This window comes from Erpetoichthys calabaricus, chromosome 7, assembly GCF_900747795.2.
Source record: "Erpetoichthys calabaricus chromosome 7, fErpCal1.3, whole genome shotgun sequence".
Lineage (NCBI taxonomy): Eukaryota > Metazoa > Chordata > Cladistia > Polypteriformes > Polypteridae > Erpetoichthys > Erpetoichthys calabaricus.
The window spans coordinates 153,684,801-153,708,997 of NC_041400.2; the positions used below are offsets into that span (position 1 = coordinate 153,684,801).

Consider the following 24,197-nt stretch of genomic DNA (forward strand, 5'->3'; position numbering starts at 1 on the left):
CAACCATGGAAAACTATTGTCACTTAACACAGTCCTTTGCTACAGTACATCCAGAAATGCAACTTCAAACTGCATTACTCAAGAAGAAAGCCATATTTCAACTCTATGCTGAAATGCAGGCAACGAGTTCTCTGGGCCCGAGCTCATCTCACGTGGATCGAAAGACTGTGTAACCGTGTGGTTTGGTCGGGTGAGTCCACATTTCAGCTTGTTTTTGGAAAAAACGGGCACCGAGTTCTCCGTACCAAAGATCAAAGCAACCACCCAGATTGTTATCAGTAAAAGGTGCAAAAGCCAGCATCTGTGATGGTATGGGGGTGCATCAGCGCCCACGGCTTGGGTGAGTTGCATGTACGTGAAGATACCGTTGACTCTTGAGGCATATATTAGGATTTTAGAGAGATTTGTTGCTATCAAGAAGACACCTCTTCCTGGGATGCCCATGCTCATTTCAGCAGGACAATGCCAGACTACATTCTGCATGGGTTTTAACAACATAGCTTTGTAGACACAGGGTGTGTGTGCTTGATTGGCCTGCTGCCAGTCCAGATCTATCTTCTATTGAAAATGTATGGTGCATCATGAAGTGGAAAACCGGACAATAGCAACCACAGACTGTTGAGCTGCTTAAGTCTTATATCAAGCAAGAATGGACAAAATTTCCAATTGCAAAACTACTACAATTAGCATCCTCAGTTACAAAACGATTAAAAAGTGTGAAAAGTGTTACTAAAAGTAAAGAAAGTAAAGGTGATGTTACGTAATGGTAAACATTGGTATTGCATCCATCAAATTCTAAATTTGTGTATATTTACAAAATACAATCAAGTTGGTTAGTAAAACAATTGAAAAACTTTTCTTTGTACCTTTGTCAGTTAAATAAAGGTTCAAGTGAATTAACAGATCAGTTTTTTTATTACATTTTGGAAAAGATCCCAGCTTTTCTGAAAATGGGGTTTGTAATTAGGGATGTTGATATTTAACAAAGTACAGCCTAGCAAGGGATATCTGTTAGCATCCACAATATTGCTAGTAGTTGTATTACTTTTTAATTGCTAAAAGCCAGAAATGCAAATGTTTTGCTAACACACATGGGTGCTAAGTAGAAAAACACTATACTGCATAATATTTTGCATAGCTAGTGCAATAAGCTTTCACATACACAAAGTGCACAACAGTCCAGCTGGAAATGATCACAAAACTCACTGCATATTTGATGAACATTCAAGTTCAAATTCAGCTTCCATACCTGTTAAAGTAAATCAAACTCAAGTGTTAAAAGGACAAGAGTTAAGAAAAATAACTAGAGGTGAAAGCTACCTGAGAAACAGTCATCTAAATCTTATAATTTTGGATATTAAAAAATTACAATGAAATTTCAGTTTTCAGAACATATGATTACCAGATTTTAAATAAGAGTAAAAATTATTTAATTAAATCAACAGTCAAATATGCATGTCAACTGTTAAAACAAAAAGAAAAAACACAACTTCCAACTTACTATTATTCAAAGCTTTAACTGTTTCTGCATTGTTTCTAGCTGATGGCATATAAGATTTTATACTAACTGAGTCATTTTAAATTCACTAAGGATACTGTTGGTAAACCTAACATACAGATTTCACAACCTACTGTTAAAATCTCAGATTTCACACATATTGTAGTAGAAAACTCAATTATGTTGGCAAGTTGACAAGAGAAGCATCCAAAAATTCACATCACTTGTTAGGTCCAAAAATAAGGACATTACCTGCATTTCAGGAAGTCTGTGTTTAAAATTCTAAAGCTTGTTACTTGTATTTAAGATGTAGATACTTACATTTAAAAGTATACAGGTAGTTCTCAAAATACCTCAAAAGTGTTAAAGTTACGAGTTTTTCATGTTTACAGGAATTTCATTTAAAATAGGGTGTGATGACTTAATCAAAAAAATTAATATTGTGACACATATTGTGATTGTGATTTAAACTGTGACATGTATTAAGAGTATTAAAGTTACCATTCTGCATTGCAATTTTAAGGCTAAAAGCAAGTGATGGCATCACACACGGATAATATTTCCCAGCATTTACTTATCAACTCAAAAGTGTTTCAATTAACAAACAAAAACTTAAATTATTGAATGCCTAGGACCAAAGATGGACCAAATTACTTTCTATGACATACAGTATTTTCTAAACAACTTAAAACATGTGCTAGTCCTAAAGTGATAAATTATATGTGGCTGTCACATTATAGTCTAATTTAATATATGGCACGAAAGACTGTAAATGTTTACAAATGTTATGGATGCAATAAAAAAAAAACAATATTGGGATTGATATTACATTTTGCATAAACTTTCTAATTAGAAGGTGAAGCATGTGGCCGAAGTACTGGAATCTGGTCCACTGATTCAATTCTACTGCTTTCACAATGTTAGATTTGTCATTTGTGGTTACAGTCACTAAATGCTTATGCATCCCCCACAGTCTACAACAATGATTAATCACCTGTATGATCTACTAGGAAATACTATGTTTGCAAGCAGCTACTTTTCATTTCAGATTCATCACTTTTATAGTACAGAATTATGCTAATGCAAGGCTCAGGTCATCCTGTTCAATCACTTGTTTGTTTTGTTAAATACTACAGTACACCCCCAAAATTCACTGGGGTTACGTTTCCAGAGCACCCGCGAATTGTGAAAAACTGCGACTTTTGGATGCGGTTAAAAAATGCCTTTTAAATGCCTATTTTCATAGTTTCAACCCTAAATACAGTATGCCCCCAAAGCACTTTAATTTCATTGCAAACTCAGCTTAATACATTAATACATTACCTAAAAACAGAATGTAAAGGTAAACTCGTCTACTGTACAGTACTGTACTGCTATGTCTCCCGCGGTGCTAGAATGTAAAATACCAATGTTACTGCTATACGTACTGTAATTCATGCAAGCGGGTTTTCTTTGGTATGCGCTGTCATTTTCTTTGTTATAAGTAAATACATAATAATTTCATTTAATTAAAATACAGTAAAATGTATGGGTACTCACCAATGATGAATGATATTGATGATGATGATGATGAAGTAGCTTTAAAACTTCAGTAGATTTAAAATTCCTCGGGTGGCGGCTCTTCTTCAGGCGCTTCAGGAAGAGTCATATTTTTGTACGGGTCTTCTTCTGGTGGGGTTTCATGCCGGCTTTTCTTTATAGGTTTCAGGAACATTGTGATAGGAAGTTGCTACATTGTCTCCTGTAGCGAACTGCTGGTGCAATATCCGTGCTTTCTTACGGATGATGTTACCGTCTTCCTGCAGTTGGGGATCCACAGTGCCAAGGCAGGTTCCATCCTGACGATATTTTTATTCCTTACGGTCTATTCCTTTTTGGCACTATCACAGAAACTTACAGATACGGTAGTCCAGATCGCTGCCTCGTTCTTCCTTATGTAGCATATGGTGCTTTCATTAACGCCATAGTGGCATGCTACTGCAGCATACCTTTTTAGTTCCCGGAGCAAATCAACCTTCTCTTGGAGTGTTTTAAACTTCTTCTGGCGCTTAGGCTCAATTCCAGAAGCCTTAGAAGGTGCAGAGCGGTTCGACAACATTGTGTGCATTTAAAAATAACAAAACAATAACAAAATGGAAAACACGAGGACACTCTGCTGGAGACGCGTCACAAAGCAGCAGTCAATCATCAGCAAGGAGAAATGAATAACGCTCTTGGATTGGCAACTTTCACCATCCCAAAATGTCTTTTGCTAAGCAATATATGGCAGCATCTGTGATTTTATGTCTCCTCTACATTTTCTCATACACTTGCAAACTCACTAGATTTGTTGTTTGTTTCAACTCACCCAGGCTTTCAGCTACGGCAGGTTTACTTGCATTTACCTTTTTTTGCAATGCATTCGTTATCGAGATATATATACACGTTGTCTGTGACACTGACATATATTAGCTGTGCTACAAAATGACACAGCAACTTTAACTTTGCACGTTTTACACAATACCCCTCCGCCTAATTGATAATGGTGTGGTCAAATCCAAAGTACTGCCGAAAGACAGAAATGGAATTTTTTTTGGTACCAAGTAACCAACTTCCCCCTGTACTGTTGTACTCAAGAGAATAATGCCTACAATAGAGCCTGCCTTCCTCACCAGTTTGTCCTGGCATGAGGCGTCCTTCTTTATGCTACCTCCCCAGCACACCACCACGTAGAAGAGGGCACTCGCCACAACCATCTGATAGAACATCTGCAGCATCTTATTGCAGATGCTGAAGGACGCCAGCCTTCTAAGGAAGTATAGTCAGCTCTGTCCTCTCTTACACAGAGCATCAGTATTGGCAGTCCAGTCCAATTTATCATCCAGCTGCACTCCCAGGTATTTATAGGTCTGCACCCTCTGCACACAGTCACCTCTGATGATCACAGGGTCCAGGAGGGGCCTGGGTCTCCTAAAATCCACCACCAGCTCCTTGGTTTTGCTGGTGTTCAGGTGTAGGTGGTTTGAGTCGCACCATTTAACAAAGTCCTTGATTAGGTTCCTATACTCCTCCTCCTGCCCAATCCTGATGCAGCCCACGATGGCAGTTTCGTCAGCGAACTTTTGCACGTGGCAGGACTCCAAGTTGTATTGGAAGTCCGATGTATATAGGCTGAACAGGACCAGAGAAAGTACAGTCCCCTGTGGCGCTCCTGTGTTGCTGACCACAATGTCAGACCTGCAGTTCCCGAGACGCACATACTGAGGTCTGTCTGTAAGATAGTCCACGATCTATGCCACCAGGTATGAATTTACTCCCATCTCTGTCAGCTTGTCCCTAAGGAGCAGAGGTTGGATGGTGTTGAAGGCACTAGAGAAGTCCAGAAACAGAATTCTTACAGTACCACTGCCTCTATCCAAATGGGAGAGGGATCGGTGTAGCATGTAGATGATGGCATCCTCCGCTCCCACCTTCTCCTGGTATGCGAACTGCAGAGGGTTTAAGGGCATGGCGGACCTGTGGCCTCAGGTGGTGAAGCAGCAGCACTCCATGGTCTTCATCACATGTGACGTCAGACCGACAGGCCGGAAGTCATTCAGCTCACTAGGACATGATACCTTTGGGACTGGGGTGATGCAAGATGTTTTCCAAAGCCTCAGGACTCTCCCCTGTTCCAGGCTCAGGTTGAAGATACGCTGTAGAGGACTCCTCAGCTCCAGCACAGGCCTTCAGCAGTCATGGCGATACTCCATTTGGACCCACTGCTTTGCTGGCGCAAAGTCTCTTCAACTCTCTGCTTACCTGGGCTGCTGTAATTATGGGTGGGGGGAAACTCTCTCCTATGCTGGTATCGGCAGCAGGATGGGTGGAGGGTGCAGTACTCCGAGGTGAGAGTGGGTTAAGGTGATCAAACCCGTCAAAGAAGTTGTTCATCTGGTTTGCTCTTTCCACGTCTCTCTCGATGGTGGCACCCCGCTTCGAGCTGCAGCCAGTGATGATCTTCATCCCATCCCACACTTCCTTCATGCCGTTATTCTGCAACTTCTGCTTCAGCTTTCTCCTCTACTGCTCCTTCGCTGCCCTGAGCTGGACTCGGGAGTTCCTTCTGCACGCGCTTGAGCTCATGCTGATCACTGCCTTTAAAAGCCCTTTTCTTCTGGTTCAAAAGGTCCTTGATGTCACTTGTAATCCATGGCTTGTTGTTAGCATAGTAGCGTACTGTTCTTACTGGAACTACAATGTCCATACAGAAGTTGACGTAGTCAGTAGTGCAGTCAACAACCTCCTTAATGTTCTCACTATATGATCCCTGCAGGATATCCCAGTCTGTAGTTCCAAAGCAGTCTCTCAAAGCCTGTTCTGCCTGAGAGGACCACTTCCTGAATGAGCGTGTGGTTGTAGGTAGCTCCCTCCCTCTTGGTTTGTAGTGAGGCTGAAGCAGAACCAGGTTATGATCTGCTTTCCCAAGCACAGGCAGCGGGGTGGCGCTGTATGCCTCTTTAACGTTTGCATACAATAGGCCAATAGTCCTATTTCCCCGGGTGTTAACAATCCACATACAGTACTGGGAGAAGGCAGGTAATGTTTTGTCCAGCGTCACATGGTTAAAGTCTCCAGCGATTAGCACAAGCGCCTCGGGGTGCTGCATTTGCAGTTTAGCAACATCAGAATGGATGATGTCACCCACTATCTCCATGTCCACCCGAGGAGGGATGTAAACAATAACAATAATGACGTGTCCCAAACTCTCTGGGCAAGTAATGGGGACGCAAACTTACAGCCAACAGTTCGATGTCCCTGCAGCAAGTGGAGATTTTTACATTTACATGTCCAGAGTTGCACCACCTGGTATTCACATATAAAGCGATTCCTCCTCCTTTCCGCAGATAATTGCGTCTCTGTCCGCTCTAACTGTGCTAAACCCGGGTAGCTCCACATTAGCATCTGGGATGGTAGTTGTTATCTACGTTTCACAAAAATGCAACAAACTGCATTCACTCTCTGTAGGTCCTGACATTTTTCACCAGCGTGGCCAGTTCTTCGATCTTATTTGGTAGTGAGTTCACATTTCCCAGGATCACAGAAGGCACCGAAGGCTTGTAACGCCACTTTCTCGGAAGTCGCCTCGCCTTTAGCTTAGCTCCGGCTCTGCTGCCACGATACCGCCTTCTTACCTCGTCAAGTAAATAGGGAACCACACTGGCACGGGCATTTGTTCTCAGCGCTTGAAGTGACTACCTGAATAGACGAGTCTCAGCATCTAAAAATCCATGTCCAAGTAGTAAAAAGTGTCCAGGGAACGAGTCCACATAAAAAAAAGTGGTAGGAGTGAACAGTGAAATACATGAAATAGATAAAAAGGTAGAAAGATTAAGTCATACACAATGCTGCTGGAAAGGCTGCCACTCGCCACATAGGCAAATTCTGAGTCAGTGCTCCACCAAGCTTTCGTGTGGGTAGTTGTGTCAAGTACGGATACTGTACTGTTCCGAGTTTCATGAACAAAAAAAAAAAAAAAAAGTGAGAAACAGCTTTAGTTTACGCTGAAAGAATAATTAACCAATCCTGGAAAAGTTGATTCTGGAATGAAGAAAAATGACATGAAGGTGCAATTCCGATTGCTTTCGCCAACACTGTTAACAATTTTGAAAGGTTGGACTGGAAGCATGCAGAAGACAAAGATCAGGCATTGTAACCTGAATGAAAAGAAATTAGAAGCTTGTTTGTATTTCTATTTAAAAAAAGTTAATCTAACATCTCATTTTCATTCTGTTTTCTTACCTGTATTTCTATATAAAAAAGTTACCTCCAACAGCTCATCTCTATATACAGTATATATAAAATCCAACGTCTGTCTGTATGTCTTTCTGCTTTTCATGAGAGAACTACTTTAATGGATTTAGATTGGGTTTTTTTTTCTGTCATTTGCTTGAACATTCTGGTTGATTTTCTGACCTCTCTCATCACATAGTGATGATCATAGTTCGGTTGCGGTACCAATTTATTTGCGTGAATCCGAGAAAGACGCAATAGGCCGAGGGGAGGAGGGCAGGGCCATCCTCACTCACGTGCCAGCTTCGGGGTATACCTTACATCCGCTTAGCTATCAAACGAGAGAACTACTTAACGGATTTAGAACATTCTGGTTGATTTTACAACTTCTTATGTCACGCTAAGAATCATAGTTTACTTGCAGAAGCGATATATCCACACTAATCCGAGACAGAAGCTGCGGGCCTAGGGAAGGAGGAAACGGCATGTCAGGAGTGGGGAGTCAGTCTACCTCTGTATTTTGAAGTGCACCTTGCCTCTGCTTAGCTAGTGATACCTTTTTGTTTATTGATTTTTAATGTTTGTCCTGTTTCACTACTATGCGGGTGAGGCCCATTGGGGGGTGGCTAGTGTTCAAATAAAATATTTTTTGCAGTTTAACTCTTTTAGGGCTAATTTTTTTTTTGTTTCTTTTCTCCCAGGGCTGAATATTTTTCCAAAAACTAACATTTTTTAAAAAAGAACACAAATCAATTGTTTAACATATCAAATCAACAAAAACTATTTACTTTTGACAAATGTTACTGTCTTGCATGTTGTATGAGCCTGCATACTCTATGATTTCACATACATATCACATACATTTTACACAGCAAAGTCTGATCTCTCTCAAAGCAGCCAATTTCAGTCATTGCCACATTGCACTCCTTACAATATGTGTTGTTTTGATGCCTATTTTTCAATTGTCTGTTGCTGCACTTTTTAACATATATTGTTAGTGTGTACTGTAGAGAGACAAGTCACCCATTTGCCATCGTGCCATGCCACTGCCACCAAGTTTTCTGCCTGCATGAAAACCGTATTGTCACCTCTTTTCATCTTCTGAAACTTTATGAACTTTATGTATGGCATTATAGCCTGGCTCACCCCATGGGATTTGCTTCTGTTTATTACAGAAGTGAATAAAACTTTGCAGCAGCACGTACCTAAGCCACCAGAGGACAAAACACGTTTGGACCAATGCTCCCTGAAGTTATATCACCAGTTCTGTCCCATCTCTATTTGTAATGCCACAGCACGCTTCATCTCGTCTTTCGTTGTGGGTTTCCACTTTGAAAAACGAGAATGCGATGCAAACGCAGCCCGCGATTCAAAAAAAATCTCTGCCTACCTGTTTGTCTCGTCTGACAGTAGCTGAAAAGCAGCATCAGGAGAGAGCAGCCTGAAGTACAGCAGCTGGTGATCTGTCGTGTCCAACAGCAAGCCATGCCGTCTTGTAAACTCCGGTAGCCAGATCGGCTCTCAACAGATCAATGTCTGTGTATTTATCCCATGCGAACCTTGCCGTAGATGCATCGGCTGCGCGAAGGCACTCAACTGGCAGCAGATCCGCTGGCGCGGCATCGGCTGGTGTCTGATCAGCTGATGCCTGCTTCTAACTCTCTTGCTCGATCTCCTGATCACTGCCAATAAAGTCCGATTCTGAAAAATCAAGAGTCCGACTCCGCGATAATGCGCAAAACATCGACTGCCGAGTGTTTTCTTTTCTGCACTTGCTTCGCTGCCTTTTCACATGTCGGTGCCATCTTGCCTTTGTTTACATTTCGCAACTCATGCACACGCAATGTTTATTTGCCGAGTCAACGAGTCTAGCATTCCTCCAAGCACAGAGGGAATGCCTGTGACGTGACAGTGAGATCTGTCGCCATTAACAGCTGATTGTCGCCCCCTATCCCTGGATGTCGACTTTTGTCAACATTCGCCTTCAACCCCTCCTGTCGACAAAAGTCGACATCCGCCCTAAAAGAGTTAAGAGGCACCATTTCTTTATACAGGCATTGTCAAGCTTGGATCACAGAGTTAGTAGCACAAGAGACAGAAAGGTGGGATCATGGTCGGGTGTTAAATATTCTAAACATCATGTGACATATGCAGTAAGACGAACTAGGGCAGTTCCAGAAATATCCTAGCGCCGCTACCATTGGGGATGGTGAATCAACGGCGACTCCAATCACAATAGTATATGAATTTTATTCATATTCGTTATAACGAAACTTCCATTACAGCGAAATATTTTTATGCACCGATGAATTTCGTTACAATGGGATTCCACCTGTATTACATAGCTTTGCTGCTTACAAATGTAAATGCACTCTGTGTAATATTGTAGCTACGAACAACTTTAATAGATGCCAGCAAACAGCTGCATAATAAAGTCATTAATTAAGAGAAAAATGCATGGTTAGTGTGTGTTTTAACACTATTAAGTTAACTACTGAAATGATTGTTTTCATTTTAATGGTATTTGGTGCTACTTTAGGAAAAATAGGTATACATGTTAGGAGAAAGGAATTCATACATTTTTCCAATTGAAGTTAATGTTGTTTATGCCTTTGAATTACTAGTGTTCACCTTACAAGGTGTCTTCCCAGAACACATTATGCTCAAAGTGTGTGAAAAGACTGTACACTATCTATCTATCTATCTATCTATCTATCTATCTATCTACACTATGTTTACACTTTAAATAAAATTCTATTTAATGTATGTTGCATAAAAACTGAATCTTTAGCATTCACAGCAAAGTATCTTGTATAACACTGAAGTAAAGAAATGCAGTAAAAATAATATTGCAAGCAGAGATAAAGGTTATTGGTGTGTCTTAACATAATCTGTGAGAAGAAGATAACTTTTAATAAGTCTATTCATTAGTTTTTATGCATTGTGTGCCAAGCCCATTAAGTTCACCTTTTTTCTTCCCTCAAATCTAGCTGTCAGAGAGCAAATGGACAGCATGGGGGAATACATCCTAATGACTAGGAGTGACTGAATCTACAGATAATTGAACATTCTAGCAGCTTCAGTGGATACCAGTATAATAATAATAAGAATAATTCATTACATTTATATAGCGCTTTTCTCAGTACTCAAAGGTATCTGAATATAGAGTATATACTTTTCAGACTGAAACCTACCTCTTTAAACAATTTTTTTTTATTTTGATGGTCTATCATTCTTTCTTGTAGAAAACAGTTTTATTCATGCAAGCAACATTGTTATCTGTGCAACACAGATATTCTGGAAAGATGATATAAGTAGATTTTTCCAGAGAAGCTGCTGAAAACACATAAATTCCTTCTCACAGGTGTGCTGGGGCATTAGACAGGGTGCTCTCCACCAATACTATGACACACATCTTTCAACATACCTTACTGCATTTTAAGTGATACACAGACAGTGACACTGTAATCTGTTCATTTCTATAATAGATAATCATCTCTGGGAGTGTACATTATTTTCATCTGCTGATAATGGCTTGAAACTCAGGTTTTAGAAGTGCAGAGTAAAAGACTGATTAAATCGATGGTTTCAAAACATTTGTTTTAATCCTATTACTTTAACTTAGCAATTCCTCAATGCACACAGAATCTGGCCTCTACTTATTCAATGCACAATTGCCATATTGCCACCAGCGTCATTGTACATAAATATTAGCATGCCGTCTTTAAATTCCAGTAGAAATTTGACTATTTGGTGTTCACTATCACAATTACAGTCATGACAAATCCTGAAGTCTTTCTCTTATGTAATAATACAATCCAAATTAAAAGGCATTTTTAAATGATTTTTTTTTCAACAATGAGCTATAATGATCTGTGCTCTTTGATTAACTCTGCCAAGACAGGGGAACAAATGAAAAATTCATATATTTCCAGGCTATTTATGGTAGATAAAACATAATAAAATGAAAATTACAGTTGCTCAGTGGTTGGTGCCAGAGAGTGGTCTTAGATAAAATTGCAATTGCAACACATTGGTTTATGAGCATAAGCATAACAGAGCTCTGGGGAGATACAAACCAGTATTTCAACCATTGCTGCACAAAATTTCCTGGTATTGAATTATTGTCTCTATGGATTTTTTGTTCCATTTTAATTAGAAGCTACTCAAAGATAAGCATAAAAACTCAGGGACATTCTATAAATGCTAATGTAGCTTAGAATAAAAGCTGAAATATACCTCAATTTCATTTCTTCTATATTTAATGCAGTTTCTGCATCTGCACAAGATACTGTATTTTGGGTCTACTTCATGCTTTGCAACATCTCCCCAGAATCTGAATCAGAAGCACAATCAATATGAAATGAAAATGATGCAAATTCACCTCCTACAGGATATGACCAGGCAAACATCTTAATTACTTGTTAAATGATTAGTTCAGAGGAAATTGACATAGAACAATGTTTTAAAACAATGTTCTTATTTGACAGTTAACTCAATTTGTGTATAAATTATTTTAATGTTATAAAAGACTGAAATAATGAAGGCAGAAAATACACAAATGTGTATTTTAATAAAATAGGCTTGTCAAGCACATTCACTGTTTCCACTTCACATTTACTTCCAAGAAAATATAATTAAAGCTGAAAAGAACACTGGCAAAAGCATGCATATACCATTTCCACTGTTAGTGGAAAACCTTTTCTTTTCTTATATGAAAGCAGCACATAGCGACAAGAAAACATTGCTAGTGTTTACTGCACTTGGTTCAGTGAAAAGACAACTCTGTGGGTAGGCAGACAGAGAAATGAAATCAATCAATGTGTAGAATGCCTGTACTTCAGAAACTGCATCAGTAAAAGAGTGTGAAGCAACACTTACAAAAATATTAAAATGTCAAGTAGAAGATTATAAGAAAGTATTTGACTAATCTTTTATCATCAGTTAGCCAAAAAAGACCATTCCTAAATTTGAATGGCTTTGAGATGTAGTGCAAGAATAATAACATTAATACAGCAACAAGTTGTACTGTAATGCAGCAGTAAAAAGAGTGGCACATTGACAACTCTGATAACATCCTGAAAAAGCCAAAGTTTAATAGAGATGCAGAATAAAAATACAACTTAGACTTTTATCAAAAGCTAGAATTACGGTTTCTGCCATTAACTAGCAACTTCATTTTAACAAATTAAAATTTTTCAAACTAAACAAGCTCTAAAGGATAACATGGTGACCCACCAGTTTGTGCTATTGCCCCAGTGAGTCCTGGATTCAATACAAAATAAAAAAATTACTAATAGTGAAGTTCCCAGATTAAGTGTCTGCTACTAAAATGCCATATACAACATTAATTTGTGACGGATTTCATTATTTTTCTGTTAAAATTAAAATATTGAGAGTTGACCATTTAAATTAAAACAGTAGGATCCCACCCCACCACACACACACAAACACAGACAACTTGCATACATAAACATTTCTGTGGAAGCTATAATTCTTAGCCTCTAATACAGAATATATTGGGACTTAAAGCACAGTGCTAAATGTGACAACAGTAAAAAACTTTACCTGAAAAAAAAATCTCACTGGACTCCCAATGTGCTAGTTTTATGTACCTATAATTCATGGTTTGCATTCCATGTTCACTGGCTTATCTTATCCTATATAAATATTGTTTGTTTTTTTAATACTGTGATAAAAAGCAAAGCAACCTCACTGAACCCTAAGATATGCTGTTATTTATGCTAGCCAATAGTTTTAAAGAACTCTCTAACCTCTAACCACTGCTGGAACATCTAAACTAATGCTGAGCTTCTTTTACATGTATTACCCAGCTGATAAACATTAAGCTGGACAGGATTTTCTTTATCTTTCAGGACTCTTTTCTAATGTGTTTTCCTCTCATACCAAGTAAGTGATCAGCTACCTTTAACTGACATTTCTCTAGGCCTAATAAAAAGCTCTCTAGACCCAAAATGTGTCTTGTTGACTGCATGGGCCAAAAAATAGAATAACCTATACTGTTATCATGTCCCTTTACTTGTATCCCATTTAATAAACATTTACACTCTTTTAAAATGATTGGTTTTTAAAAGATTAAAACAATAATAATGTAATATCAGGTTTGCTGATATATACACTACTGGTCAAAAGTTTTAGAACACCTCAGTTTTTCCAGTCTTTCTTCAAATTTAATCAGTTGAAATTCAATTAAATAATGAAAAGGTAAGCAGTAAACTAACAGAGGTATACATTTAAAGTTTAAGTTAGCAAAAACTGAAAAAAGGAAATAACAGAATATTACAAATGAGCCTTCTTCAAGGAAATGAGCATGAGTGGAATATGGGTGGGGAACAAAATGGTACCCCTTGGCAGATGAAGTGGTTTCAGTGCATCTCAATAATTGAAATGCCACCATTGCGTACTGGCAAACCAGAAACAGCCACTTAAAACTGCCAACAATAACAAGCAACCCAAAAGTGGGCCACAATGCAGTGGTTGAGAAACACTAACATAGAGCATCAGCACACACACACACACATATATATATATATATATATATATATATATATATATATATATATATATATATATATATATATACTGTATATATATAATTTATTACACACACACTGCGGTGGGTTGGCACCCTGCCCGGGATTGGTTCCTGCCTTGTGCCCTGTGTTGGCTGGGATTGGCTCCAGCTGACCCCCGTGACCCTGTGTTCGGATTTAGCAGGTTGGAAAATGGATATACTATATATATATATGGATATGGATATATATTATATGTATATATATATATCTCCACTTCAAGCACTGCTTTTCATATTCATTCACATCTGTGGACTTTAAATGAGAACTACATACAACTGGTGAAAAACAGGAAAAGAAATTTAGTTAACAGTGTAAACATCTAATAATGAGAGTAATATATACTCAGATTTCACATTATTCCTATTGAATACCCATTCCAATTCAAAAGAATAAACTTTCCTATAAAGCTGTGTTTTTCAATAACCATCATTAAATCACTAGGAAAATCATAAAAAGTAGGAATGTTTTACTCAAGGACAATTGTGTACAGCATGTCCAAGCAGCATCCTTGACCTAATAACAATACTAATATTACTTAATATTTGACTGATGCCTTTATCCAAAGTGATTTTACACCTGTGTGTTACAACCTACATTGCACAGTTACTGTGACTGCTTAACAGAATCCAATTGCAATTGCTGTAGGTCTCTTAAAAACCGTTGCTAGCAAAACTCATGTGTACCATATTTATATCAGATGACCTTCATTCATGGAAAAAAAATGTTTGTTTAAAAAAGGGATCAAGGAGGTTCAATCTTAAGCTAGCAGCGTAAGAGCTTGACTGTAAGCCATAAAACAGTCACCATCACTTACTCATAAATGGCAAAGTGCTTTGAACACTAGACCTGTCAATTTCTGACCTCTCCTAATTGCTTGTTCTGGAATAGATCAACAGATCAAATGTATAACTCTTAAATGGAAAAAAAAAACTTGAAGAAAATGTTTTGCCTACATATGATTTTTTGCTGCCTCAGAGTAATATGACCAAAAGAAAAATATTCAACATCCTATAAGAACACCATTAAACACATAATTGCATAGCGAAAGTGACTAGACAACCTACAAATCTGTTGAATAGCATGTCAGGAGTCAGCATTCTCCTCTGACACATCACATTAAAGAGATATTTTCATCACTAAAACTGATTTTTTTTGTTTAGCACACCATTCTGTGTAAACTTTACAGATTGTCGTATTCAAAACTCCCAAGATGGGACTTCTTACACCAACAATCATAGCAGTCAAAGTCACAGGCACAAAACCATTTGCACCAGGTCTACATGCTATTGCATGCATACTGAGTTACCGCTAAAATGACTGGCTAATTTGAATGGCAGGGTATTTGCATAAAGTAGCAGATATGCTCAACAAAATTGCAATTTTCTACACTATGGTGTACTGGACTGGTAACATCACTTCAAGAGAGGCCCACTGAATCAACAAGCGAATTTAAAGGGCAAGCTCAGTTACAGCACACGCTCTGGACCCCTTGAAGGTGATAACAAAGGAGAGAGTTGAAACAAAACTGAGTACCATTATGAACAATGCTGCACACCCTCTCACTGACACATTAACACCGAGTACTTTCAGCCAACAAGTTATTTAGCAGAAGTGTGTCAAGAAACGTTACTGGGGCTCCTTTATACCAACAGCGATACGCCTGCATAATGCCTCACTGGGACTGCGGCTGCAAACTCAGAATATTTTTTTTCTTTTTTAAAATTTCTTCCTTTGTCATTCTAGTGTGTGTTCAGATTATAGCATGCGTGTGTATATACAGGGTGAGCCAAAAAGAAGTAACACATTTCAAATGTTTATTCTACAAAAATGCTACAAGATAAAATATACTTCATTACGACACAAGAAAGGGTATACAAAATAGATTTTTTTCACTGTTTTAAAAATGATGTCTTAAGGTGGTGGCCATCATTAGCAATACACTCTTCGGGACAATTCTGAACGCTCGCATGACTTGTTTGGCCATTTCAAGGGGAATTGCGGCGATTTCATGGCAAACAGCCACAGCTTCAAGGTTTTGAGGTTGGTGTGTGTATACCATGGACATGAGATAGCCCCACAAGAAGAAATCACACAGAGCGAGATCGGGCAAACGTGACGGCCACCTGACATTGCTGCACAGGGAGAGCAGGTTCCCAAGGAACATCTCCCGCAAAACTTGCATTGATGTCTGCACCATATGAGCTGTTGCTCCATCCTGTTGAAACCAGGCATCCACCACATCCAATTCTTCCAGTAGTCGCCGCAAAAAGTTCTCTAGCATTTCAATGTAACATTCTGAAGTGATGGTCACCGTTGCTCCCCCCTCCTCAAAAAAGTAAGGGCCTACAATGCCAAATTCTGCAACTGTGCACCAAACTATAACACGCTCACTGTGCAGGGGTCTCTGATGAAGTTCACAAGGGTTGGTTTTATCTCAATAGCAAAAGTTTTGCTTATTTACGCAACGATTCAAATGGAAATGTGCCTCATCGCTGCACATGACGATGGCATCTCGATGAACGGTTTGCAGAATGTTAGTGCACAACTCTCTACGGCTCTCCCAATGAGTTCCTGCACTGCCATCATTTTGTATGGATGGAAATTAAGGTCCTCATGCAAAATCCTCCTCAAAGACGTGTTGGAAATGCCTTAAACAGAAGCATGTTTGTGCACTGAACGTCTAGGAGACTGCATATTTTTGCCCTTACAGCTTAGATGTCTTCAGGCCTTCATACAGTCTGAGGACAGCCTGGAGATTTTCTATTCAATGTTGTACCCGTCTGTCTAAAACTAGCCACCCTCTGAAGAATTGTTTTCCGATTTGGAATGTCACCATTAGGAGGAATGCTACCAGGCAACATTTTTCCAATCTTCTATTGTCAAGTTTTGGTGTGCCTGTGCGAATTGTAGCCTCAGTTGCCTATTCTTAGCTGACAAGAGTGACACCCAGTGTAGTCTCCTGCTGCTGTAGACCATCTGCTTCAAGGTTCGACATGTTGTGCATTCAGTGATGCTCTTTTGCATACCTTGGTTATAAAAAGTGCTTATTTGACTTACTGTTGCCTTTCTATAAACTCGAACCAGACTGGCCATTCTCCTCTGCCCTCTGGCATCAACAAATCATTTTCACCCAGAGAACTTCCACGTACTGGATATTTTCACTTTTTTATACAATTCTCTGTAAACTCTAGAAATAGTTGTGTGAAAAAATCCCAGTAGATGAGCAGTTTCTGAAATACTCAGACCAGCTATCTAGCACCAACAACCATGCCACATTCAAAGTCACTTAAATCACCTTTCTTCCCCATTCTGATGCTCAGTTTGAACTCATCTTAACAATGTCCACATGCCTAAATGCACTGAGTTGCTGCCATGTGATTGGCTGATTAGATATTTGTGTTAACAAGCAGTTGAACAGGTGTACCTAATAAAGTGGCTGGTGAGTGTGTGTGTGTGTGTGTGTATATATATATATATATATATATATATATATATATATATATATATATATACACACACACACACTAGACAAAGAGCCTGTTTCGACAACGTAAGATGAAACGGGCACGAGTTTGTGTCAGCAGTGTATGAAGAACAAATGATAAAAAACGAAGAAATTGTTTTGTAATGATTGTAGTCCGCTTTACTCATTACTGTACAGGCTTGTACTGTTATTTGATGAATTTTCCAGGCCTATAGTATAATATTGAATGATGAATGTTCCAGTACAATATGGAATAGTAATAAGTATAAGCACCACAAACCTGATACAGGTGTATTGAATGAATGCGTAATTGAATCAGAATGCGTAATTAGGCCTCGAGCTGTAGTCAAAATTGCCTTTCAGGCCTCTAGAGCTTTAATCAAAGTCGCCTTTCTCTTTGAATTTTTGCGGCCGTAAATCCGCCGCCTGCCGCAATGTTGGGGTTGGATGTCGGTGTCATAAGGTTTTTCGGGCAGCTGTGCAGAAGGCGACTGCGCATTCGGCTTCGGACGTGCGCAGAAGGCGTCTGTGCATTCGGCTTCAGACAGACGTGAGTGAGGAGGCAGGCGAATTATGTATTAAGATATATTTGCAGCTGGAGATCCAGAAAGGGAGAAAATGAATCATGTATCATAAAGTAGTTTTTATTCCTGAGCTTTCAGCCCCTACCAGGGGCCTGCATCAGAGGATAATGCTTACACTTACAAGAATCAAGATCTATAAGGCAATATATAGCAAAATATTATGTGGGGGGGGGGGGCTAAGTCAGTTTGAAAGGGGGGAGTTATTGGTTGTAAAGATCCACAATACAAACCGAGAAAGGTAAACCGGATGGACGCAGGGACATCCGGCAATGGGCCGTGGCCGCAAAAGACGTACTGCGCAGGCGCCCCACAAATCTCCCCATCCCCCACCCCCCCCGCAAGCAACGGGAACCGGATGGAATGCAACATAAAATAAGAAATGTGGCATCGCGCACACAAAAAAGGAGTCAGACCACAGAAAAAAGGAGTCAGACGCCGTTGCACACGAAACGGGACACACAAAGAGGAGGATTCAACAAGCCCCTAGCACACAAAAAAAAAAGAAGCCGCGAGCACCACACAAAGTCCATTGGACACGAAACGGGACAGACTACGGCCATAGCACACGAAACGTACACAAAAACGACGATTCAGACCCTCGACCACAGTAACATAAATAACAAATGACACACAAAGCCCCATTTCTAAATGAACCGTCCGTATTAAACATACATCATCTCAACACGTTCACACTATGCAGCATAGGTGGATCTCATTACAATAAGGCACTATTAACCGTTCAACCGCAGAAAAGGCTCTATATTAACAGTGAGTGCGATCCTCCTTATTACTTATCCATATTTATCACGCTCAAGAACAAACAAGTCATAAATTCACGATCACGGGTACAAAACAATACGGCTCGGATAACGGGACCAAACACAATTCACACTATGCAGCATAGGTGGATCTCATTACAATGAGGCACTATTAACCGTTCAACCGCAGAAAAGGCTCCATATTAACAGTGAGTGCGATCCTCCTTATTACTTATCCATATTTCTAATGCTGAAGAACAAACAATTCATGAATTCACGATCACGGGTACAAAACGATACGGCTCGAGTAACGGGACCAAACACACGAAATCGCATGAAAAAAAACAATACACGTCGGCTCCAACGCGCTTCTGAAACTCTGGAAGAAAAAATGTCTCGGCTCCAAAAACGCAAAGCTCAACTAACACAGTTACAGAAACGAACCCAAATGGACAGACACACTGAACGTGGACGCATGCAGCGCGCGTCTCACAGTACTGCATCGAAACAGGCACGGGTTCAAAACGAAACACCTCCCGTCTCAGACATACAGAAACGGCAGCGAAGGGACAAAATAAATAAACGCAAACGTCTACACCGCGCATCTGGACTGCTGGAAAACAAGCACGCAAGGCTCCAAAAAGAGAAAGCTCAACTGACCGACATACAAAAACGGGCAAGGCTCAATACAAACAATGCACGCCGTAAACTACAACGGGCTTCTCACACAGCACAGGCAAATCGATTACACCTCCAAAACAACACGTCCCAAATAATGGACATACAACGACACGACTCTCAAACAGCACAAGCAAAAGATACACGTCACAGACATCAACGACAGACACCTGCTAAACACTTGCGCCAGTTAGCTGACAACGCGTTCAATAATGAGTGCACTATTCAGGAAAATTCATTGGGATTAATGAATGTCATTTGCAATCATTGTCATTCACTTAACTTCCCTGAAGAAACAACTGGCAATACAAGTAATGAATTTACACGTTGTTATCAAAAGGGTCAAATTAGACTGCCTCCTTTACATTCATATCCTGAATATCTACAAAAGCTTCTAACTAACGATGTACCTGAAAGTGAAATCTTTATGAACTGCATTAGATCCTACAAATCAGTATCCACTATGAACATTAACAGTGGCACTGCACATGACATCCGTCTTGCAAAACTGTTAATTACTGATGAATGTACAATGGCATCCACTCACTTACTCAACACCATTCATAAACTTCTACAAACGTTTATGAATAATAATATTCCCTTTGGAGGAAAGGTACTTTTATTAGGAGGAGATTTTAGACAGTGCTTAGCTATTGTTCCACATTCCATGCGCTCAGCTATTGTTCAGTGCACCTTAAAATACGCAGACAATTGACATTGCTTTCAAAAGATACAGTTAGTACAAAACATGCGATGTCCAGATCCAGATCATAACAATTGGTTATTACAACTGGGAGATGGTACACTCACCAATACAGATAGACTTCACCCAGATATTATTACAATTGCTCAAGCCTTTATCTGCGACGACTTAGTTACAGACAGATTTGGAACAGCAATCTCATTAGACCAAATGCCCTTTTTAACACAACGCACTATATTATGTCCAAAAAATATTAATGTGGAAAACATAAATACCCAAGTCATTACATTACTTCCTGGAGAGACACAACTCTTTCTAAGCTCTGACAAACTTGACTCTGATCACCACAATAACCATCTTCATTGACCCGACAATAACCATCTTCATTGACCTTACAAGTTCTGACCTGAAATTACCTTTTACACTTAAACGGCGTGTACAAAGAAATTTTCCAATAAACCTTTACACTGTGCCACACACTTTATTGTTTGCTTTCTATTTGCATCATCTACACCTTCACACTATTCTATATCTCATTCATACATCACGCTCTTTGTCATTCCCAACACCAGGGGTTGGCGAGCGAAGCGAGCAGGGGGCGGAGCCCCCTAGTTTATTATGAACATGTTCTTCTTAAGTTTGCATATGCTGGATTTATGTCCAAATGTCTGTTGATGGCGTTCTCATTTGATATATATACCAGTAACAGCGCACTGCACAATAATGTGGAGTGAATACACTTGACTTGAGCATTCTTAGTTTTCATCCTCTTTCTTTCTCTGTACATTTAGCATTCATTTGCTCAGAGGTTGATGCGCTTGCTGCTTCGTGAGCAACTCTTCTTTTCTCCACCCTACCGGCCTGCTTCTTCTCTTATTTCGTCTGCATCTTTTCATGTTAAAACTGGTTAAGTCAGTTTATATGTTGCAAATACTTAGTACATTTTCTTTAATTTTTCACTTAAGCGGGCACTTAAGTCTTCAATCTGCCTCAAGAATGATTTAAGATATGAAGAGGTAGGGGAAGTGACGGCGAAGGTGGTAAGGATGAGAACGGCGCCCATATGCATGCTCCACATGGCTGCCCTGCTGGCCGCTGCCGAGAGTTAATTCTACAATAAAATAAAAAGAGGAATAACATTGGAGGTCAATCATTGCCCCGAAAGTGGATAGTAGACGTCACGTAGTATATGTATAACAAAATTCAGGTAAATAGTTCAAACGGTTTGCAAGCTACCGGTGATTTAAAATCCTGGACAGACAAACGAACAGCCACGGTAGTGTATTATATAAGAAGATATATATTATATATATATAGAATGTAATTACCCCGATCTACATGCTGTCAAATGAATGAACCACACGCTGTGGCGCAATGTTAGAGGCTTTGCCTCTGGCGCTGACGTCTGAGGTTCAGTTCCCCGAGAGGGGGGTGCAGTGAGTGTGTACGCCTGATGAGCCCAGAATTAGGGCAAAACACGTGTCGCGTACTCTTTACATTATTTGACAGTAAAACTATTTCAACCATTCTATGATCTACTTCTCGCAACTGAAAGAGGGCACCATGGCGGATGCTAGCCGACTTGCTGACCAACCACAAGCATTACCTGGTAGGTAACCACTCATACAATCAGATTGTGATTCAGACTATGAATGCCATGAATATATCTATATCTATCTATCTATTATCTATTCCAAAATGGATTAAATTCATTTTTTTCCTCAGAATTCTACACACAACACCCCATAATGACAACGTGAAAAAAGTTTACTTTATTAAAAATAAAAAAAATGAGAAATCACATGTACAAAAGTATTCACAACCTTTGCTCAATACTTTGTCGATGCACCTTTGGCAGCAATTACAGCCTCAAGTCTTTTTGAATATGATGCCACAAGCTTGGCACACCTATCCTTGGCCAGTTTCACCCATTCCTCTTTGCCGCACCACTCAAGCTCCATCAGGTTGGATGGGAAGCGTCGGTGCACAGCCATTTTAAGATCTCTCCAGAGATGTTCAATCGAATTCAAGTCTGGGCTCTGGCTGGGCCACTCAAGGACATTCACAGAGTTGTCTTGAAGCCACTCCTTTGATATCTTGGCTGTGTGCTTAGGGTCGTTGCCCTGCTGAAAGATGAACAGCCGCCCCAGTCTGAGGTCAAGAGCGCTCTGGAGCAGGTTTTCATCCAGGATGTCTCTGTACATTGCTGCAGTCATCCTTCCCTTTATCCTGACTAGTCTCCCAGTCCCTGCCGCTGAAAAACACCCCCACAGCATGATGCTGCCACCACCATGCTTCACTGTAGGGATGGTATTGGCCTGGTGATAAGTGGTGCCTGGTTTCCTCCAAACGTGACGCCTGGCATTCACACCAGAGTTCAATCTTTGTCTCATCAGACCAGAGAATTTTCTTTCTCATGGTCTGAGAGTCCTTCAGGTGCCTTTTGGCAAACTCCAGGCGGGCTGCCATGTGCCTTTTACTAAGGAGTGGCTTCCGTCTGGCCACTCTACCATACAGGCCTGATTGGTGGATTGCTGCAGAGATGGTTGTCCTTCTGGAAAGTTCTCCTCTCTCCACAGAGGACCTCTGGAGCTCTGACAGAGTGACCATTGGGTTCTTGGTCACCTCCCTGACTAAGGCCCTTCTCCCTTGATCGCTCAGTTTAGATGGCCGGCCAGCTCTAGGAAGAGTCCTGGTGGTTTCGAATTTCTTCCACTTACGGATGATGGAGGCCACTGTGCTTATTGGGACCTTCAAAGCAGCAGAAATTTTTCTGTAACCTTCCCCAGATTTGTGCCTCGAGACAATCCTGTCTCAGAGGTCTACAGACAATTCCTTTGACTTCATGCTTGGTTTGTGCTCTGACATGAACTGTCAACTGTGGGACCTTATATAGACAGGTGTGTACCTTTCCAAATCATGTCCAATCAACTGAATTTACCACAGGTGGACTCCAAGTAAGCTGCAGAAACATCTCAAGGATGATCAGGAGAAACAGGATGCACCTGAGCTCAATTTTGAGCTTCATGAAAAAGGCTGTGAATACTTATGTACATGTGATTTCTCAGTTTTTTTATTTTTAATAAATTATCAAAAACCTCAAGTAAACTTTTTTCACGTTGTCATTATGGGGTGTTGTGTGTAGAATTCTGAGGAAAAAAATGAATTTAATCTATTTTGGAATAAGGCTGTACAATAACAAAATGTGCTGTGAATACTTTCCGGATGCAATATATATATATATATATATATATATATATATAAATTTCCCCTTGGGGACAAATTAAGTTAATTCTATGTATCTTCTGAGTACAAACATCAGTACAACTGAGAGAAAAGAAATTAAATTAGGTTTAAATACTGCAGCTAAATATACTGTCTTTTTAATTCTGATATAGTTTAGTACATCCATAGTCCTCTCATTCCAATAAACATAGCCTTAAAAAGTAAAGGCACTGTCAAATCCACAAACTGAGTAATGACACGCAAAACTTTTATTATAAAATTTCAGGTTTTACAAAATAAAAATAGACTTTCTATACAGTAGGCAGTACAATACAGTACTGTATTAGCTTTAAAAATGGTCAACTATTACAATTACCTATTTGTTGTGAATGTAAAAACTGGAAAGTGTAGAATTTCCCCCAGATGCCCTATTGTTAAAAAAAAAAACTGAAAAAGTACTTGTGGGATCCATCTGTGCTTAATTAATTATAGAATTAAGGAATGTGTAGGCTACCCTTAACTGGACTTATTTATTTGAGAAAAAGTAGCAAAACTAAAAATTTGATACCGGCGATTCCTTAAAATGCTGTTACACAACGAGGTGAGCCCCTTGAATTCTGGTGGCATTTTTGCTCATGTATTACGATAAGCATTAAAAATGTGCATAATCTGAAGAACTGTTCAGGTTGAAAGGTAACTAAACCTAGACTGTGAAATCTGCAGTGGGTATCCAAAGATGAAATATGACAGCCGCAGCTACCCAGCACCTGAAAATAGAGCTGTGATAATTACATATTCATGGACTTCCATCATTTCTTGATCAACTGGTAATTAACTTGCCTAAATAATATATAAAATTATTTGCTTTTATATGGAAATTTCTACCAATTGTGCCTTAATGCTTTTCATTTCATTCCTTC

The 24,197-nt window shown here is 39.6% G+C and overlaps 1 protein-coding gene across 3 annotated transcripts in view; it reads right to left on the reverse strand.

Moving 5' to 3' along the window:
* The window catches only part of cnot6l (CCR4-NOT transcription complex, subunit 6-like), a 56,977-nt gene that overhangs the window by 29,475 nt on the left and 3,305 nt on the right, over window positions 1–24,197 (reverse strand). Inside the window, exon 2 of one of the 3 annotated variants that reach the window (XM_051929549.1) lies at window positions 1,207–1,249. The exons of the other annotated variants lie outside the window; for them this stretch is intronic. Within the exon in view, the coding sequence (XP_051785509.1) occupies window positions 1,207–1,247 (41 nt within the window). The 5' untranslated portion in view covers window positions 1,248–1,249. The remainder of the gene's footprint in view (window positions 1–1,206; window positions 1,250–24,197) is intronic. 3 annotated transcript variants of the gene reach the window in all.